We start from the raw sequence: 21,726 nt of genomic DNA on the forward strand, positions 1-21,726 counted from the left end.
GTTTAAGCATGTGATAAAAAGGCCTTCCATTATGGTGTTTGTCATCACATGTCACAGACATCTGGATGATCATTTGGAATAAACAAAAAACAAAAAACTTGTTACTTCATCTTTTATCTTTATTATTATTATTGTTCTTATTTTACATTTTCATTGTTAGGCATTGGGTTTATTTGTAGTAGTCCTTTCCAACTTCTTTCCCTCTTCCATGTTACTGTGTCAGCTTGTCAGCATCTATTTGGGGTTGGGAGTGGAACAGGAAGTAAGGAACAGAAAGTGCCATTTAAACCAGGAGAGGTTCTTATATTTCAGAAGAGGATTAATTCAAAAGAAATGACCTCAATGCCATATTTTATTTAGGAACCCTAGAGAGCACTTTGCAAAATAACACATTCTTATAATTTCACCCTCAGATGAGCCAAGCTACGACTGTGGGAAGGTGATGTAGGTACAGAGCACGTGAGAGTGGTTAAGTTAATGTCTCTTGTCTAGATGAAGGCACAGGAGGGATCAATGGCACGGCGTAGAGATTCAGTATCTTCAGTCTTCAGTGGACACTCCATTTCTGGCACAAAACACCTGTAAAAGATGGTCGATTTCTGGAGGTGACCCGACAACTTCAGCCTGTCAAACATAGCAATGGAGCAGTATGTTTTTAAAAAAAAACAACTAATAAGCATGCCCTCAGTACCCTAAGAATTATTATGGTAGTTAAACACAGTGATAGTTGTATATCATATTATATCACTTCAAACAGAGGTGATCCAGTAATGCTGCACTAATGAATTAGACTAACTATTCACTTTAGCTAAAGTTATTAAGTTAGCTAAAGAGGGATGCTGTGTAAGACATAAATAAAGCTCAAATACAAAGGTTTGGACAGCGTTTTGCATGTTTCCTTACTGTAGGGGTCTCTGCAAGCATACAGGGCTCTGAGAGGGTACAAGATGACAACTTTGGAATTCTACTAGAAACAGTCGATCATATTTGTTTGTCAAAGCTGAATCCAGGGCAAACTACGCTAAATTAGCGTTTTTAGCTAGCAGCTACAATAAGCATAAAGGTTACTGTACGGCTATCATTTGTTAACATGACGCTTGTTCTTATACATGTAATACATTTATTACCAACCTGAGAGTTTATCCGCTGGTCATTCGACATGACGAATGACTTCTGAAGTCTTAATTCAGCTCAAGACGCTATAGATTCCCGTCAGTAACGCTATCAGTCTGTAGTTCTATTAATCTGCGCTTGAACCGGAACCGGATGTAAGTCCCAAAAAACTGAATTTTGGAACTGAAATTGAATTGTAGAACTGAAACTGAATGGTGAGAAGTGAATCTGAAATTATTCGAGAGCTGAATTTTTAAAGGATAAAATGCAGTTTCAAAGCAAATCAATTCATTTTCAAACCATAAATTCAATTTCAAATTAGACTAATTCAAATTCAGTTTTCAAAAGCTTTCATTCAAGTTACAATTCAGATTCAATCCGAGTAATTCAAATTCAAATTTAACTTATTCAAATTCAGTTTCTGATGGCACAGATTTCTGCCCATAGGTTACAGGGTGCTTTGGCGTAACCGTAATGTAGGCCCAAGTCTAAATCGCCTCCTCCTGCAAATCCGTCGTGTTACTTTTTACTTTTCATTTGCAGTCGACATGATTATTGAGCTCACCAGGAACAATGGGTATAAGATCAGAAATGTACTGTGCTGGTTACAAAATGCTTTTTCTCACTTATCTAACTCTTGGCAATATGGTAATAGACAAATTTCCACTTTGGGTGGAATATCCCTTTAATTGATAAGAAACCCTGCAACTTGTATTATTATGTTTATTTATTTATTTATTTTTTTAGGATGTGGACTTCCATGAGGCCGAAAGTGAAATGGAGAAGACGCTCATTGGCATCTACGTCATCAAACCAGAAGGAGAGCATGACCTTGACCCGCAGAAGACATTGGTATCATAATTGAGGGTGTCGCTGTGCTCAGAGATCTTCCTGATGTTGCCACTGCTGTTGTGTTGTTGTTCGGCCTGATCTACACTTTAAACATGAGCTACCCATCCAACCTCAGGTACACTTTTGAGTTTTTTCAGAAAGTACTGATGGGACTTGATGCTAAGAAGCTATCAAACAAAGTTCAAGTGCTCAGAAACAAACTCCTTGAATAAAGAGGAGGAAGCGGAAGCCCTTATTGCTTAACTTAGTTTGAATGCTTTACGTTCAGGTATAGTTAAGTTGTTCATAAACACTTTTTTCATTGTCAGTACTGTTTCTTGGGAACATTCACCAGTTTTAGAGAACAATAATGTTCATTTGCATTTTAGCAAAATACTGTTACTTAAAAAATTGGTGTTGCACTTCTTCTACTGCTACTTGACAACATACAGAAAATGACAGACATTTTAAAAGTTTTAGCGGTTGGGCGCTGTGATTTGATATTTCAAAGAATGTGACATTTGGCAGCTGTCTGCAACTTGGGATGTAACCATAACTTGAAAAACTGAGTAGCACTGTTTTACAGTACAGTTTTTGAACAAAACAGCCAATTTTCACTGTTTTAAATGAGTTTAGTTTGCTCTTTCATGCTTATCAGTGTTTGAAAATAATTCCTGAAACGTCTTGTAAAATGTAGGATTTTTTTTGATAATTTGGATGCTTTCTGGACCAGTTGAAAGACAAGTTGGTTAGCACTTCACTGATCTTTGAAGTAAAATATTGTTTTATGTACAAAGTATTTAGTTAAAGTTGTAAACAAGTTGTCTGCATTGATTGCACTTTGTGTTAAGCTACGGCTCTACAGTCTTTTCGGTCTGTCAACAAGTATTTAATATGCACTGAATGTGCTTTTAGTAAAGACAGGACTTTGTTGGATCATTTTTTTAATCATTTTAGTTTGACGACAAGTTGGTTAGCACTTTATACTGATCTACATTTTCTGCACAAAATATTCACTTGGAAGTTGTAACAAGTTGCATTGATTGCACTTTGTGTTAAGCTGTTGTGCTTGGAAAAAGTATTTTATATGCACTGAAATGCTTATTAAAGGCAGGATTGTGTTTGATAATTTTGTGCTGTCTTCATTTCTTCCTAAAAGATCTCCCTAAGATATACTTAAAAATGTTATGTCAAGTGGTTCCACATAACTTTAAGTAACTTTTAAAACTTTGCTATTTTGTATGGAAGTAACCAGTGTAAATGATTTATATGTAATTGTATTGAATAGAAATTACTTAACATTTTTATGTAATTCAAAAGCAGCAAAGTTATGTAGCAGCTACATAACAGTTTTACAAAGATACTACCTAACCAGGTTATGTCCTTCTAAAGCAGAAAAGTTATGTACCAGCTAAGTAACAGTATTACAAAGATATTGCCTAAACAAGTTATGTAGGCTTAAAGCAACAAAGATAAGTATCAGCTAAGCATTGCAATTAAGTTACATTTAGCCAATACACTTACGTAAATCTAACTTAACAGTATTGAGTTCAAACTAAGTAACAACATTTCTTAAAAGTTACTTAAAGCAGTTGTGTGGAACCACTTGACATAACTTTTTTAAGTAAATCTAATGTTTTATTTTTTTGAGTGTATATGGCAATGAGTAAGTATCAAAACAGCATCCATAACAGCATGTTAGCTCCTTGTATCCATGCTGTCATGTTGTTCTGTTTTTTCCAAGTTACCCATTTGAGTTACAAATTAAAAACTAAGACATGAAACCTATGACTGTGGATCTGTTGGACAATTACTTGCCTTTTTCCTGCTTTTCTGCAGTGTTCAGCATTTACATAAGTAGACAACCATTCTGATGTGTAGTTTGAGCTTCAGCAGGTTGTTTTGACCATGTATACATTCCTAAACCCATTGAGTTGCTCTCATGTGTTTGCATAAGCGTGCAGTTGTACAGCTGCACCTAAAGAAGTGGCCAGTGACTGTACAATCACCATTGTTCTTTCTTCCAGTTGCCAGTCTCTAAACTTGCACATCAAAACCACAACCAGCTCACCAGCGACGTGATCAAAAAACCTGAACAAACGCAAAAGCTTATCCTGGGATGTGCAGTCAGGCATAAAAAAGAAATCCTTTTGAATTTGTATGGAAAACTTTATTTGATAATAAAAATAGCATTCACAGACTTCTTTTGATAGCTACATATACATTGTAATCCATCTCAAGGAAAGAAGCTGGATAAGTCCACATCTACTTGTACTTTGACTAATGTTATGTATAGCTTCATGGGTCAAATAAAGCTATGAACAATGTAGTATTTATATATGCATAGTTATATAAAAAAGATTGGCCCATATACATGTACTGCTTTTATCAACACAGAGACAGCATTATGTCTGGAGCACGTTGCAAGAAATAATGCTTGAAGAACACAGACTGCATACAAGTGCTTTATAATACAAAGGCAGGCTAACCATTGAGAGAGATTCAAACCATTAAACAGTTTCTGATTGACCACATACAGTCTTTCATTTTAAAATGTCTTTACATACCTGATCCAGAGTAAATCAACATATTTCCCCACAAATCATCAGGTCCACTTAAGAGATATAAACACAATGTCACATTCCTCACTGCTGAGGGTTTTCATAAATTTCTCTTTTGTACAAGAAAAAGGCAACATTTTATTCCTCCACAGGTTCCTTGTAGTTACACTGGAGAAAAAAAATCTTTACAGGTGATGGCCAACAGGTTAACTTCTCAGATGCGCTTCTTTTTTTTCTCCTTTTTTGTTAAATACAGTACCATGGTGACAATGGTGATTAAACAATGCATTTGTTGTGGTTCTCCCCCCTCCTCCCAATATAGTTTTAGTTTGTAATTGAAACATAAAACAGAGAATACACACAAAACAACAGTAAAAAGCAGCAGTCAGATTCCAGTGGCATGACAGCATGGCTCAGCATGGCAGATCAGTTGTCCCCTGTACCGGGAATCTCCATGTTACCGACACACGTAACCACATCGGCTCTGTGCCTCTGTACCCAGGAGGTGGTCGGTGCACAAACGTGCTTGTAATAAACATGAGGACAGGGCTTAAAGTTACTGTGGGATTACAGTGCATGTTCCTTTATCAATTATTCTCACTCAGACCCATCAAATAAAGTGATCACACTACATTTTAATTTACACATGCATCTTGCACAGGGATAATTTACATATTTATTTACTTTTTTTTGGCATATCTCAAAAATCATATTTCATGGCAGCTTCGGCTGGTATTATGGCATAATGCAGACTCGTGTAAGGTGAAATTACATTTTTCCACAACAGAGAACATTGTTGCCTGTAGCTGAAAGCGAGTCGAGCTCCTTCCCATCGCATCAGTACACACAGTTTTTTTCCTCCTTAATCCTTCTCCAGGGGGAATCTAATAATAGCATTGCCAATTTTCACATAATTCGTTAGTTTTGGAAGCGTGTATTTAGGCAAAAGAGGTTACGCTGCCTCTGCATGCATTTCCAAGTACATTGTATACTTTTACCTTGGTCCTTAATAAAAGACCGAATGACTCTTACTGGAGATATGTGCCGAATCAAAAATAAATAGTGAGCAAATGCAAAAATGTCATATATTAATTATCTAATTATCATTCTAGTTTCACCATCAAATCTTAACATTTAGATTTTTGCAAAGTCCATTTTCACAGTTCTCGTGAACCATCAGTGTCTTGTGCTATAGTTTTTTTTTTTTTTTAAGCAATTCAGGAATGGATAAAGACATCTAAAAACAAGTTGAAAACAAGCTTAGTAGTTACCACAATTGGAAGCATGTTTCATACCTCTGAGGGAACAAATATTTAGAGTCAGCAATGCCTACAAAAAAGCAATATCACTGATTTCATATGCAGGCACATACAATACCTTTACTATAGTACAACAACCTTTGTTATGCTCAAAATAACCAAAACAATGACAAAAACAGTGTGAACTGATAGGATTGTACTCCTGCTGTTTTATGAATCTCTGGATGGGATCACAAGTAGTAAAGTCAATCAAATCAAACCATTCGACCAAATAAAGCACGAGAGTTAGTATCCTTAGAAGTCCAATTCCAGTGTATGGTACATAGTTTGCACAGATAGAGAGAGTGGTGAGGGGGATCTCTGCTCTGCTCTAGATGCTGAGGTCTTTCGGGCTTTCTTTGTACAGCCTTCTTTTGGGCTCAGGGAGCTGGTTCGGGCTGCGGCCTACTGCGTTATTGTTGTGGCCGGTGTTGTTGAAGGCAGCGTTATTGTGTGCAGCGTTGTTCTTCATCATGCTGTAGTAGTCTTTTAGTCTTGGTGCGGCTGCATAGTTCAGCTCATCCCGGCTGTAGGTGCTGTCAGGGGAAGAGTCTCGCTCAACTCTGTATAGTCTCTCCATTTTCCCGTTTGTCCGATGTCTCTCCTCTCTCCTCTCCGAGGAAGAGTCTCGCAGAAGGTTGCCGTTCTTTGTGGCTCTGTCGTATGTGCGGCCCCTGGCTTGAGAAAAGGAATCCCCTTTGTTGTTGGTGCGCTCGGGGGTGGTAAACTCCCTGACTTGCCCAGTCATCTGTGAGTCCTTGAGAAGCCTCCGCTCATTGTACTTCCGATCGGGGGTGACTGCGAGGAACCCTCCATCATCGTAATCCCTCTCAGGTGTACGGTCTCGATGTGCTCGCTCTGCCCTGCGGTCCATCGATTTGGCCCGCCGGTGATCAGGGGACGAGGCACGCTTTCGGGTCGGTGAGCGGTCGAGGGAGCCGCGGCGCTGCGGACGAAATCTCCCGTCCAGAGTAGAACTGCTATTTGAGAGCTCTCGCTCCCTCAGTTTCTCGGCAGCTGCAGCTTTTTTCCCCGAGTTGTCCTTCCTCAGAGTCTTTAGGAGTTTAGAGATGCCGCTCTCCGACTCAGACTTCTTGACTTTGCGGCCCCGGCTCTTCTTGTTGCCATTGCTACTGCTGTTGCTGTTGTCAGGAGACTGCTGTCTGGGGGAACTTTGACTGTGATTGTTATTCCAGGTGTGATGATGATGGGGTTTAAATTGCCAGCCTTGGTAGTCCATCTGATTTGACCCAGCCCTGTCCCTGTTCCTGTCCATGTCTCGGCCACGCACAGCCTCCTCCTGGCGTGATGGTTTGTGAAGTTCTGGTGGATAACTGGACTCCAATGAGGTGTGATATCGGCTTTTGGGTGGCAGCGTTCTCACTTCCGGAGTGTTTTGTGCCCCGGGTGCGGAAGGGTGCCCGTCATTGCTGCCGTCTGCAGGAGGGGAGAAAGAACGGGAAATTTGTTGTCAATAAGTACCCAAAAGAAACTTTAAAAAACAAACTTCAAAAACATGAACTTAATTGTGATCAGCAGACATGACTTTCCTTGTTGGCTGATTTGAGCTCTTGCATTGACATGAAACAAACAAACAAAAAAAATCAATGCACATACTGATGGAAATCATGCATACTGGTATACTTCCATTTGCTGTATTTATTCTAAGAATAAATCCGGCTAATGTAAGCTGATGTGTAACACTTTTTTTAACACATCTGCACACATAAAATGCATTGAAGTTATACATGATTTCAATATGGTTTCGCTATAAGGGCTGCAGGTTAAAACACAAGGTGACTTCAGCAACAACAGCAGGTGCAACACATCAGCAAGTGTAGGGCAGGGGGTTATCGATAACACAGCAGGCACCTAGGAAATCATTCAAAATAAAATGATGAGTTTAATGTACATTAATTGGAAGAACAAAGCAAAAAAAAAAGAAAAGAAACAAAAAAAAAAACCCTGTTTGGCTGAAAGTCTGCCAACCCCCCCAAAACAGACAGGTTGCAGTGGCAGCAGTATGTGATGACGAGTTGCATTAAATTAGTCCCATTAATAAATGTCTGGTCTGAAGCTGGCTCATGGGTAGGGATATCATATGCATACAGAAGTTAAATAACATGGGTTAAATGAGGCTGACAAAGCTTGTATATAATGTCAACAGGTCTTCACGCCAACACGCACACACATTGGGATGCAGGGTGGTATGGGCTGAAAGAAGGGGTGAATATAACTGAAAGGAAAACGGTGACAGGGAGAGTGGAGTGGGACAGACTTTTGGCTACAAACCGTTGTCTGATTTTGGCCCATTAGGTAGAAACAGGGCTCTCCCATCTTGTCATTTCTCATTGTACCAACAGCGAGATGAGGAGCCATCATCGCTGGAGAGAGGAGGAAGAGCCCAGCAACGAGAGACAATCAGAGAGAGAAAGGAGGAGGAGTAGAGAGGAGAAAACAAATAAAACAGACAAGAGGCTGTTTTACAGTACATCTTAATAAGAGAGAGGAAGTTATTTTTTGTCAAAGACAAAAGAATATTGACACAAACTCTTTATAAAGCATCAAAAGAAAACAATCTGAGGGTAAAAGAAAGTGTCAGAAAATTGAAATCCCAGTTGAACCAGCAAATAACAGTAGATTGACAATGAGAAAAATAAATCTGTGCAATAGATCTCTAAGATCAAATATATATTTGAAAGATCAGTTTTGTGCATAAACAATGAATGACAGGTTGTTACATATTAATCACACTTTGAACGTGTCTTCCTGTTAAACATTTATCAGTTAGGGTAGCAATGCAGCTGAAGATAATTTTTAAGGAATATAAAGTTTTTCTGGTGCACTACAAAAATAAGAAACTTTAGCCTGCGGTGCAGCAGTGACAGTGATGAGGTTTCAGCGCCACACCATAATGCATTTACCTACCATATTCAGGTACAGATCCATCTCCCCGTTTGAGGACGAGCCGTGCCCTCCGACCACCATTCTTGATCAGTTCGATGGCACGTGAGTGCTTCATGTTCTTTGTGCTCTCACCATTAATCTCCAAAATCTCATCTCCCACCTGAAAACAGAGAGGCCATGTTACTGTGGCAACTGGCTAAAGGTAGGGCTTCGTCGACACTGTGCAAAAAAGAATTTTAGTACATGAAAATGTATTTTGACAGAGAATCAAAATAAAAGAACCCAGATTCTTACCCTCATCTTGCCATTTCTTACAGCAGCCCCGTCCTCTGCCAGTCTTAACACATATAGGTCCATGTTGTACTCCCGGCCGCCTCTCAAGCTGAAGCCAAAACCTTTACTGTCTCGCTCGAGGTCCACAGAGTAGAACTCTGCATCCTAAAAGATAGAAAAGGGTAGACAAAGAGAAAGTCACAGAGACACAAGAGTGACTAATCCATAGTTCAAAGAGTCGAAAGGTGATTTCAAACTTAAGGGCTAATCAAGCCCTGTCCCAGAAAAAACTCAAAGTGTCAATGGCAGTGCAATACCTTCAAATGCATGAATAATTAATGATGCATGAGCCTGTGAGCTGGGTACAGATCACTGAGGGAAGGGCACCGCAAGGGCTGGACCCAAAACTTACCTTACTCATGAAAAAGTTAAGAGTTATGGAATCTTCCAGCACATGGAAGAATATGGTTGTGTGTGTATTTGGGGGGGTATCTGTATGTAATAAGGATTATTTGCAATATACGTTTCATTCCACACAAGAATATTTATACCATCCACATGTGGTACATATTTTTTCCCCCATGTTTACTTGCGCTTTTCTTCCTCCCTCTTCTGGCCTGAAATGGAATATTGCTGCACATGCTGGCATGTTACTGCCATCTATTGATCAGAAAATAGCGTGGTACCACTGCCTGCGTTTTTGTAATGCATTACACATGTGTAGGGGCTCTTCTCATTTTCTTTCTTGTGCAACCTTAAAACCACTATCCACTAATTTTACAGTATGACCTACTTTTCAGCTGACAAGTAGTGGAAATACATTAAGGTGACATTCCACAGAGGAGTGGAAGATTCTATTGCGCCCATAATGATCCTTTTATTTCCCTTTGATAATAACTGTAGCATATCTTACTGCATGCTACTGATAGAGTGAAGTAATGATGACCGTTAACTATGGATGAAAAATCCATTCTTACCTGTGTGGTCAGAGATTGTGTGGGAGGAGGAGGTGGAGCTCCTTTTGACTTTGGGTTATTCCTTGGGTTATAAAAAAAAACAAAAACCTGTTAATAGATGTAATGCATAGATATTGTGCAATATTTATGACTACATCATTTGCCACAACAATGAAACCACTGTCAGGTGAAGTGAAACATGATCTCATTACAGTGCAATATTCTGCCACCTACATACTGTTACTGCACGCATGACCCAGTAGATAACTTTCTCTTTACTCAGCATCTAGGCCCTCTTAAGTCTAATTTTTGCTTCTAATTTTTTCTTTGTTTGTTTTGAATTTCGTGATTTGGCTGTTTGGCTGTGCAAATAGTTGTACCAACTATTTGTCCTGAGATTGGCTCTCATCCACAGTCTGCCTTTTGTCCCGTGTCTCTGGCAACCCGGGCCCGAGTCTGAATCTGTCAGAGGTTTCTTCCTGTTAAAAGCTTGTTTTGTTTTTTCCTTCCCACTGTCGCCAAGTGCTTGGTGTTTGATTGTTGGAGTTTCTCTCTAATATTTTAGGGTCTTTGCCGTAAGGCGACTGTTGTTGTGATTTGGTGCTATATAAATAAATTAAAATTGAATTAGTAATGAGTTGGTTCCAAAAGTCCGCTTAGTGACGATGTCATTTTTGCAGTTTAATTGCCATTGTGCAGGAACTACGTCAATCTTTGTGGAAGAACTTCTATTTTTTAAGCCCCAAATCTACGAGGCTCTGGCTTGACTGTGAATGTAAGTAGTTAATGTGAATTTCTCTGTAAATCAGAGACGCCACAAGAGAGCTGCAACAGATGGCAACAGATTTGAAATCTTCTGTGAATGATTTATCACAGCTAACTGCTGTATTATCACAAAAGGACTGCTTATAATTGCTAACTTAACTCCTTTTAACTGCAAACCAGTAGCAGAGTGAGACACTGACTTGTCTTATTGCCGTATTATTGCCGTCTTTATGCTCCTAAGTCTGAAGACAGCAAGTAGTTGCAGGCCCAGTCTTTCAATCAACCATTTCAAACAAAGCAAGATCACATTTTGCGCATGTTTACATAAATTTTGGACATGCCACAATCTCCATCCACTTTTCTTTAGTTGGACAGTAACATTATAATGCTGTTTTGGTGACATAAGACAAAGTCTGATTGCTGTGTACTCTTTAAAGATGATTTTTATTCATGGATATTAAAAAAAACATATCGTCACCTACCGGGACTCTGCAGACTGAGGTGTGTGTGTGGTGGTGATAGTGGCGATCTTCTCAGCGTTTGTCAGCAGAGAAGCATTGGAAGATTCTGAAAAGAGAAAATACAATAAAGAGATAAACAATATAAAACAAAGTGACTACTTTTGTTAAATGCATTTGCCTGTAGCTGCGTTTTAAAAAGATACTCTGGAGAACAAAATGTTAGTCTACAAGAGTCCCCTGAACCACCCACAGGCAGTTCTATTCAACCTGATGCTAACTGCCTGTGATGCTGTCATTTGCCATTTACTCATGTACAACACTGGCCCCACTGCACAAAAGAAAAATAGCATTAAAGGAAAAAAAAAAAAAGACATGTATCATTTTGATTTAGCCGTTGTTCCAGGAGGGCAAAAAAAAATTTAATAAAAGCAAGAATGACTGTCTTTTCTTGCTTTTCTGTTGTATCACAAACAAGCAGCACATGTATAAGTTACCCGCGCCACTGATAGGAGTACAGCTGTCTGCAAGAACATCAGCCTGACTCATTTGTCTTAGACTCCTTACTCACTCATGCCTACTTCCCTCATTACTTAAAGAAAAACGACTTCCTTGCGGCCACCTCTCACTTTCTCTGAGGCACAGGGCTTTCTAAAGCCACACTTTCTGCTACCAAACTTTGCGTTGTGATTCTTCATGCACAAGCCTGTGAGTTGCTGAACATGTGCGCGTGGGAGTTTGTTCCCACCTCTGTCACCTCCCATCTTCATTAAGCTTCATTTTATGTCTCTACGGAGTATGTCGCTGCGTGGCTCTTTGCGATGTCTGCATGAGCTGACCAATGGCTCAGTCTTTAACATGCACTTTGTGTCAGCGCTTGACATATTTTTGCCAAAATGTGGAGCTTTGAGTCACAAACTGCTTGTGCTGCAATATTGTGCAGTTCCGTTTCTTTTTCTAGGCTAAGCTGAAGAGATTAACACCATCAGGAAGCACTTGATTAAATGTGAGCAGTGTTTTTAATCCGTTAAAAGTGACAACAAATCCAGAAAATAAAATAAACCAGAAATTCGGGGGGTGGAACGAAACTCAGGAAGTGTTATGGCAGTTTCTGGGGGCGACTTCACCTTACTCCTACTCAGTGACTCACTTTCAGGAGACAAGGGTTCACACCCGCGTGAAAAGTGCTCTCGCCTGTGAACAGAGTCAGTGCCCTTTGCTTCCCACCACAACCATGAATAAGTCACATCACACTGCATTATGAAACAGCCATTGTGAGGCTGGAAGCCATCGCACGCCTTACCATCACCGGGGATGATCCTGAGCGAGACTGTGTTCCCGGCTTCCTTGATCAGGTTGACGATGTCAGAGTGCGACTTGTTGGTGATGGAGCAGCCGTTAACGGCCAGTATTCGGTCCCCGACTTTCAGCTTCCCGCAGCGGTCCGCCGGGCTGCCCTCAATGATGCGTCCTATTTTGTGGGGCATGGCCACACAAGCATTTCCAGCTTTTGTGTTAATATACGTGTTTGTTTTGTGTGTACATTTTGCATGTCGTGATGATTTGTTTGATTGTGTTGATTGGTTGTATTGATATATAGTTTGGAAAAAAAGAAGAGAGAAAGAAAACAGTGGAAAGAAAAGTTAATTATGCAAATCATTGCATCCCAGTTGACCCACAGAAAAACAATAAGGCTGAGAACCTGTTGAAAAATACATATGCACTGTAAAGGACGATGAGAACAATATAATTTACAGGTTCTTTGGGACAATGCAGATGATGTGGTAATCAATGAGCAGTGAAGCAGGTGGAGCACCACTCCTGTTAGATATTCAACTAAGTGAGCTTGACCAGCTCCGAAATCAGATGAATTTGGATATGTAGATGTTCAGACTATACTGCAGTTGGAGTTTAGTCAGTGCAAATGCTGCAAGAAATACTTGCAGCAGCAGATTGACAGTTTTCAACACTGCACGTCTCGTTTACACAGAAGCTTTGAACAGACCCAGGGGATCTCCAGCTCTTCTCACCCTCCCTCCATGTTTTTCCCTTTATCTCCGCTGCTCACGACACTTTTCCCTCCAGTATTTTTTGCGGCATCCATATTTATTACATCACCTTAGTTTACCCTTCTTGTGTCTTGATTTAAAAAAATGCAGTTGTATTCTGTCAGTCTATCTAAAAAATGAAATATGGGACAGGGTGTGGCAAGGATTTAATACCCAATCTGTTAAGCACAACACTAACCCCCAGGTCATGGGGGTAGGAAATGGACTCGTGCAAAGTGATTTATGCATCACTGATGTATGGAAGACAGAATCAGCTGAAATTGCTCTATTTTCTCCACCAGGGCTTAAAAAAAACATCTAGCCTCCTGGAAGAATCCTTGCAGCAATGTCATGCCATGTTTTTATTTTTGCTTGGGCTTTTTTTTTTAGTAATACACATTCCTCTTTCAGATTTCAGCTCGTGTCCCACATGGTTAGAATCCATTAGAGCAGTGAGTGCAGGATGCTACAGTGTGATCCTAGATCAGTGAGTGAAAGCACAAAGTCAATTCATCTCATTCTCCCGAGAGGAATAGTGACAGAGCAGAGAAGGGGGGAGCACAGCGAGGAAGCAGCAAAAACAGGCACCTCAAAAGTAGAAGTAGTCCAGACGTGGTTGTTGACTAGCACCGTCACAGGTGTCATTATAAATAACTCATTAATTCTTGCATCGCATTTTGCAGAGCGACGCCCTCAGCCCGTGGGATCAATGAAATATTCCCCAGGCACTCAGCATGGGTAACACATCATCCATTCTTGTGTTATGCCTATGACAGACCACAGTACATCATCATAATGGCTACTACACAGGGGACCTTGCTATGACATTCATGTTTGAAATTCATCACTCAGAGGTTAATACCAAATTTGTTCAAGGACGTCTACAATTCCTCATCAGTGCCTGCCTCACGTTAATACATGCGTTTCTGCTTTTTTGCTGCAATACATAAATGGTACGGACAGCTATGGACTGTGCAGAGTATATTTCAATTACATGCTGAATGAATTGGTGAGGGCCCCTCCGAGGCATCAATGTGTGATGATGGCGTTTGTGATAAAGCTGCAGCCGGTCCGATCCTGACAGAGTGCGCTCGCACACGAAGGGTTTCTTTATCCTTAAGCTTATGATAGTCTGTGACCTCAGTCTGTGGCATTAAGCACCCTCCTGTTAAACACCTCCCCCCTGCTGCTTATAAGCAGGGAAAACTCAGTGGTAAATATATAAAAAAAAAAAAATGTTAATTCTGCCAGGAGATAGCGTCAATCATTTAACTTTGTAGTGCTTTCATACTTTGTGTGGATGTGTTTTGCTGGAGGATGGAGATGGAGGCAGTTTCATGTACCACCTGTCAGTTTCTTTGGGATGAGACAAACTGTTTTGGGTTTATTTGTAATGAAGAAAAAAAACACTCTAGAATGTACTAAAGTTTTTTAAAGTGTTGATGTATTTTTTTCTTGCCCTCAAAATGCAGTAATTCTAGGTATACACTGTTTTTGTCTCTGAAGCTGGTGATCGGGGGATAATCTATAAACTAAAGATGCTGTTCAATGCTTTTTTTTATTAAAGAAGTTCCATTTATTCCATCATTGACTCATTATAATCATTTCAGTAAATTCTTAATAGTCACTGGCATATGCGCATGTGTTTGCGTTTGTATGTGATCATGACCAGAATTTTGCTTATTTTTGAATTTTTTGCACATCCTGCTCACAGCCAGAAAGTGAATTAATGACAGAGACATAAGGATAGAAGATGATGAAACCATCACTTGCACCAATTCAAATTACAAATGCCCAAACAATCAAACTGTTAAATCTGATTAATGTCTAAATTGAACTGTCTGTAGCTTTGAAGACAGAGCCAAGCTATAGTAAACAAAATAATTTCTGTTGTCAGACTGAATTGAAGTCGCTGTCAATCTCAACTAGCTGCAGCTCAGTCTGCCTCACTTACCAAAGGTGGTTCCAGCATCGGGCCTGGAAACTGATGACACGATGACAAAACCGAATCCCTCGTTCTCTCCTCGTTGGATCTCCACATCGTACGGTTGCAGGGAGGCCGGCACTACTGCGCTACCGCTGCCTCCTCCGCCACCACTGCCGATGCCGCTGGTAGATCCACTTCCAGAACTGACTGTGTTGAGTGAGTTCTGGCTCCCCTGCGGGGTCCGCTTGCCCTCTGTTAGACTCGGTGCCTGGGTGCTGCTGTGGTGGGAGGAAGCCGGTGATGGAGGGACATCACCTTCTCCTTTTGAAACTTGGGATGAGGGTAGTGAGAACAGATTGTTTAGACTACATTTCAAGCAAGAAGCATGTGATATATTTGCATAAAATACATGTGACTGTGCGTGACTCATGCATGAATGCACACGCTTAAGTTTTATCTAAAACTTTCCTCACCTCCATATCCAGGGCTCTTGCGTCTGACAGTGAGGTTGACATGACCCTGTTTGGCGGCCTGCTGCATCAGCTGCACCACCAGCTGGTGAGACTTGCCCACTACTGCTGTGCCGTCCACACAGATGAGCTCATCGCCCGACCGCAGGCGACCATCCTCATCTGCTGCCCCGTACTTTACTATGTGCCCTATGTAGATCTGCCAAACGGAAAGCACATCAAATGCATGATGTAAATTTATCGCTACAGAGTAATTGCTTAGCTTAAAAAACAAAAGATCATTCAAGACACACCGCACTGAATCAGTGTGATTTATGCAGCAGCTTTTCAAAGTTTCCCGTTTCAGTACTTCAAAGTATTTGTGGTTGACGTAGGAAAAAGCAAAAAGGCCGGTGCAGCCTATTGGGGCGGTGGAGAAACTAGTGTGCTCTAGGCATTGTGTGGGAGAGTACACACAGGTCTGCCAGAAACAAGTGCACAAATACCATGCAGCATGTTTGGCACAAACAACAAGTACTAACTCCTGTGGGCCAGACCTGAAACCTGCTGCCATTTTATTTCACTATCTGCCTTCCATTCCTCTTCTCGATACCTTCTTTAAGACAAATATATGGCACACAACCAGAAGGAAAGGTGGATAAGGCCTTTGCTGTTCTTAACAAGCTATCTATACAAATCTCCAGAGAGCAACAGCTCCAGTTAAAGAGAGAGAGAGATGCATTAGGACTTTCTGCTATTTGGTTTAAAGGCAGACTAAAAGAGGCACGGGGAATGTAAAACACAGCGGAAACTAATGAAGCAAAGAAACTCTTAGGGAACAGAGCATTTAGTAGTGGTTGTTGTGGATGGATGTATATGTAAACATAGTATTCTCATTCACAAGCAATTATAATAAACTGATGAGACTTAAAGTGAAGGAAGACTTACAGGCTCCCCAGGCTCATTTCCTCCCAATATGCGAAAGCCAAAGCCTGTATCCTTCCGCCAAAGGAAAATGTCCTGCTCCTGGCAATCTGGCACTGAAACACAAGAGAAACAGTGAGGACTCCATGGACATCAACAACCAAACCCAAACCAAAGATTTGCAGGTTCTGCTCGATTTTTCCTGCTAGAATCCATTTAGACTGATCACTGGATCCTTTTCTCTCTGATCAAATAGTTCTGGCTCCCGTGTTCGCTTGATTATGGCAAATCTGCTGATCAATAAGGCGTTTGCATTTCTAACAGTGTTAGAATGAGAGCAGGCTGGATCAACAGCTGCTTGCTCCTGCCTCGTGCTAATGTTCAGAGCGCAAACTAGGCTGCAAGGTCTCGAGCTGTCACCTCATCACACTTGCAGACCTGAAATCTAGAAATGTACTCAATGCAGAGCCCTATTATTAGCTCTCATTTACAGTCAAGTCTTTCTTGCATGCATTAATTTATGGCATCCCCCCCCCATGCACTATTTCTGTACACACATACACACCTCCCCTCACATTTGCATGCACGGACAGGGCAGACTGTGGAGGAGGACACAGGCAATTTGGTGTCAGTCTGTTCAACCCACAGGGCCAGTATGCACAGAAGGCACAGGCCATTTCTTCCTGCTCTGCCTGCTGTCTACACGGCTGCCACGCAAGGCCAGTAGTGAACCCATTAGTTTCAGCTTTCTAGGTCCCTCGATAAATTGCCTGGTGTGAATTAAACTGCAGCTGTTGGACTTGTAATTAACTCTCTGCTGACCCGCAACTATAGAGTAGTGATCAAAGCTCGATGTAACTAACAGTGCTGCTTTGTGACGCTTCATCACGCAACAGGTAACATGAATTCCCCAAAGCTCACCTCTCAGCCACACTGCTCTGCCACTGAAACTGTGCTCTTTTGGTGGATGCATGAATGCACCTACTCAAACATTCAAGTTGGGTTCACTCTTATGTGGCAGCATGCACATGAATAAAGATGGAAACAGACAGATTCTGGGCCTCTTTTTCATTCGTCGTCTCTCTCTCTTGTTTCATTGTGTCGCCTCTCCTCCCCCACTCCATGAAAAAAAAAAAGAAAAAAGGCTAGAGCTCCTTCAGGGGTTATCAAACAGATATACCAATCAGCTACAGCTTAAAGCAGACCTCTCCAGGCCCAGTTAATATTTAATCAGCAGCAGTCCTAGATTCTACAGGCAGCCATGATTGTTAATACACTGCAATACACAGGATGTGGGCAGCTTGCACATCTGGCTGGGAACAGTCACAAATGTGTGACAAGCTAATGCAACAGACTTGCCAGAGACATCACTCTCTCTATTACAATGCAATCTCTGGCAATACTGAGGTTTATTTCACAGCCCATACAAATCCATCCTCCTCTTAAGTATCACCACTGGTCCAAGTACAGGAGGTGTGAACGATGTAATTCAGCCAGAACGGGCGAGTGGAGTGCTTCTTTTTGAGGATATCGCACACTCCTCTATTTCTTGCAGACTCTTCCATTAGAAACACATAAGTGGTTTGACACCCTTACAGTGTTACCCAATGAATTATGCAAGAGTGGGCCATGACTGCAAATGATATTGTGGAATTTTATGTGGAGACTTCCCACTTTCTAGTGTTCCAGTTTTGAATTTTCTGTTTTCCCTTCAGCAAACAACTGTTTGCCTACTAAACACGTAAACGCTTTCTTTTATAAACTTTAAGGAAAGAAGACGTGTTAGTTACACATCATCCATTGGAAAGCGAGGACCGAGTGCACTCACATTTCACATCCCAGAGTCTGGGGATAATATCGTGTGTGTGCGACTGACATGCACAAACGCCACAGCAGCACTCGTCAGCTGCTTTTGTGTGTTTTCAAGGACACTTCTCTCTCGGAGGCACCTTTTGTCACAGGATCAGCTGTGACTGGTAAGCACACAATTGTTGAGCAAACAAACTAAAGGCATTAATGGACACAAATGCGCAGGTACCCCAAATGCATTTGCTGATCCACTTTAAACAATCAGAGCCTTTTCCAGGGCGTTTTTTGCTTCATATGGGTCAGCTTAGTGGGAATCTTTTCTCCTACCTAAATCTCTAATCCACAAATCACACAGCAGAGCTTTTTACATACCACTTAACTGACATTGCTTACTTACCTTCAGTTAAATAATGTTAAATATCATAGCGTAGAATTTATAGAATAGAAGCCCGCACACAAAGGAAGGAAAACAATGGAAAAATGTGGCGAAAAGCCTCAGATCTTTAAGGAGATTATTTTTTCCTTTCGTTTTCATCTTGAATCTAAGCCATCGCATCTATACTGACAGGCTGTACTCATCCTTACAGACGGTAAAAAAGAATAAAGAATAAGCCCTCCTGAATGTTTAAACTCTAAAGTCTGCAAAAGTTTCAAATTCTTCAAAAAAATAAAAGATTTAAAAAAAAAAATACTCACGTCGACTCTCGTACATGCTCCTGGACTGTGCCCAGATCTTAAAGGGGTCTGGCTTCTTCTGGAGGGTGAGGGTGCCATCTGCGGGATCCTGAGGGGGCAGACCTGGCAGGGGCTGGGTGGGGGCAGCAGGAGTGGGAACCACTGCCTCACTGGGCATGACAGAGGGTGGGTGGCTGGGAGAATCAGTGTGGGTGCTGCGATGACTGCACACACTGTGCTGGGAGCTGCTCTGGCTGTCTTTTCTTTCTAGCTGGTGCTGGGGGGACAGAACAGAGCGAGGGAGAGAGAGAGATTGAGGTGTGTGTATATAAGCGATGGGGGTGGATATAAACATACATGCAGAAGATGGAGATAGAGGGCAGAGAGAAGAGAAGAAAAGAGTAGAAAGTGAGTCAATGTTAAGGGTGACACAGAGGACAAACAAGATCACTTAGAAAAAGAGTTGATGGAGGACAAAAAGATAGAAAAGTATCCAAGGTCATCTTTTTTAGATGCAGCAGAACATCTCCCACTTTGACAAAAAAAAAGAAAGAAAAAAATCTCGCCTTGGTTTCCATGGTTGCGAGACAAAGACGGACAGAAATATGAGGGAATTTTAATGAATAAAGATATTGCCTTTTATAAACCCTCTGATTCCTTGTTCATTGCAGAAGGTTCTCTGCATGAAAACAGAATCAAGGTTGGTCTGAGTTGAAACAGGAATGTGTGCCATCTGGTTTGAAAGCAAACTAAAATCTCAGCTGTGGAGAAAATAACCCACTGAAATTGGTGTACAGAGTTGGTCGTTTCAACTGAATTTTATTTTTGTTTACTTCACGGTCATAATCGCATGACAAAATGAGATGAAACACAGTCATAGTTAATTCTATCTGTTTAAGCATCAATGAAAATAACACCCATAGCACTGAATGCTTGGTTTGAGATAAAGAGAACTATGTTTTTATGGTCTAATAATGCCGTGCTATATCTCAACTTTTTGTTCTGTTCCTGTAAACAGAAAATGTGCATAGATGTTAGCATGCTATTATTTGCAGATATTCCTTTTTAATAACTTAAAAAATGTTCCTACTGATAAAATTACTAATAATAATTCTAATATTGAAAAAGCCCAAATGTGATATGAATAACAAAAAAAGAAAAGATACAGAGACTCTCCCAGTCTCTCACTTATCACACTATATGAGATGAAGGTTCAAATTCCAGTAATGCACTGCATTACAGCCATGTGAAATTGACTTCTTGTTTGATCACTGCAGACTTGCTTAATGAGTTGAGACAGCACGGTCTCTCTTGCATATGGAAGTTTACTGTGAGCATCTATTTAGATGCTGAACTGGAGGCAAAGCGGTTGTTCTGGGCTGACATGAAGTCGCATGCAGCGTGACATTTCACTGACATAACACAGAGGGAGGGAAAACTGGCTTTTCCTCAGTGGAAAGCTAATCCAAAGTGACAGTCAGGCTAGGCCACTATTGGTCCCACTCAACCCCCTTACAGTGCCCACCCCCTCCTCCATCCGCCACACCATGTGATCTGAGTAGGTGACACCCACAGCTCTGACGAATGCCATTTTGAAACTAATCCTAATCCCAATATCCAGCAAGCTGAGTTGAGGCTTTTAATGTTGATGAAGAGACACTGGTGCAAGGATGCAAGGATTTCTGCTTCTCAAGTGGGAGGAATTGAACCTGCAACTCAACTTGGTGGCTCTCCGGGGGTAAAACAGGGTGACAGTAATTTGAGACTGTACTGACTTGTTATCAGGCTGATGAGTTGTAAAAACAAAGAAACATTTGCTTTTTGGACTCCTGAATACCTTCACTGGCCCCCAAAAGACCCCTCGCACTGCCCATCCAGTTTTTCTAGTCTCTTTTCTCTTATCAATAACATCTACAAGACACATTACAATCTATCGAAGTCTCCCCTCCAGCTTCCCCAGCTCCCTAATTGTTTGATTCCAGCACACTTTGGAGTCATTGCCCCCCTTTTCCCTGCGAGTTAGCCTCAGTGCTTCCTTTTTTATCTGTGGGCTATCACAGGCATTCACTGCTGTGGGCCAATCCATTTTTCTCATTCTCCTCCTTTTCCCCCTATCTCTTCTTCATGCTTCTTTCTCCCATTCTCCCTCATCTGAGGCTGTGTGCCCTCCCCAACAGCTGGTCAATGTTACACTGCTCTGCCTAGGCTATGCTTAATCAGTCACAGGATGGCAGCATGGCAGGAGCGGAGGGATGTAAGGAGAAAGCGAGACGAAAAAACAGATGACAAAACAGAGCCAAAAAAAGCAGAGAAAAACCTGAGAGAAGGATGTAGGAAGAGCCAAAGTGTCAGACTGGGAAAGAAGTAAAGAGATATGATGGCAGTAGGAACAATGGGAAGAAATTTTGAAGCTCTGGATACAGAACTGTAAAAGTGGGAGTTAGCTATCATATGTCTGTCTTTTGTTCTTTAAATAGCACTCTTTTCATTCAGTGGAAAGCGCAAGGAAATGCACAAACACGAAAGAGTTCATAGTACTCACCACCAGCTTTGGACTCCTTTTGGCTGGCACCACTCCTGCAAAACATCGGCAGAGAGACAGAGAGAGCATTAATGACCTGCGGTGCTCTTGGCTTGTCCCCTCTTATTAAAAACTCCCCAGGACAAATGGATGAACCCTTGATTCCTGCTGCAGAGCAGAGCGCGACTGGCCCGGTTCGGTCTCCTCTTCC

The 21,726-nt window shown here is 41.2% G+C and overlaps 1 protein-coding gene across 5 annotated transcripts in view; it reads right to left on the reverse strand.

Moving 5' to 3' along the window:
* Positions 1-4,092: 4,092 nt before the first annotated feature.
* Positions 4,093-21,726, reverse strand: part of LOC116331066 (membrane-associated guanylate kinase, WW and PDZ domain-containing protein 1-like) — a 93,425-nt gene continuing 75,791 nt past the window's right edge. For 4 of the 5 annotated variants that reach the window (XM_039604452.1, XM_039604451.1, XM_039604450.1 and 1 more), the window contains 11 exons: positions 21,537-21,571; positions 19,016-19,271; positions 16,535-16,626; positions 15,611-15,806; positions 15,165-15,467; positions 12,466-12,669; positions 11,187-11,271; positions 9,961-10,021; positions 9,005-9,148; positions 8,732-8,870; positions 4,093-7,240 (listed from right to left, as the gene is read on the reverse strand). In XM_039604452.1, coding sequence (XP_039460386.1) covers positions 6,135-7,240; positions 8,732-8,870; positions 9,005-9,148; positions 9,961-10,021; positions 11,187-11,271; positions 12,466-12,669; positions 15,165-15,467; positions 15,611-15,806; positions 16,535-16,626; positions 19,016-19,271; positions 21,537-21,571 — 2,621 coding nt within the window. In that variant the 3' untranslated portion in view covers positions 4,093-6,134. Of the gene's footprint in view, positions 7,241-8,095; positions 8,188-8,731; positions 8,871-9,004; positions 9,149-9,960; positions 10,022-11,186; positions 11,272-12,465; positions 12,670-15,164; positions 15,468-15,610; positions 15,807-16,534; positions 16,627-19,015; positions 19,272-21,536; positions 21,572-21,726 lie in introns of all 5 variants that reach the window. The other variant, XM_039604453.1, reaches the window with a different exon arrangement.

The sequence above is a fragment of the Oreochromis aureus genome, linkage group 20 (assembly GCF_013358895.1).
Source record: "Oreochromis aureus strain Israel breed Guangdong linkage group 20, ZZ_aureus, whole genome shotgun sequence".
Taxonomy (NCBI): Eukaryota; Metazoa; Chordata; class Actinopteri; order Cichliformes; family Cichlidae; genus Oreochromis; species Oreochromis aureus.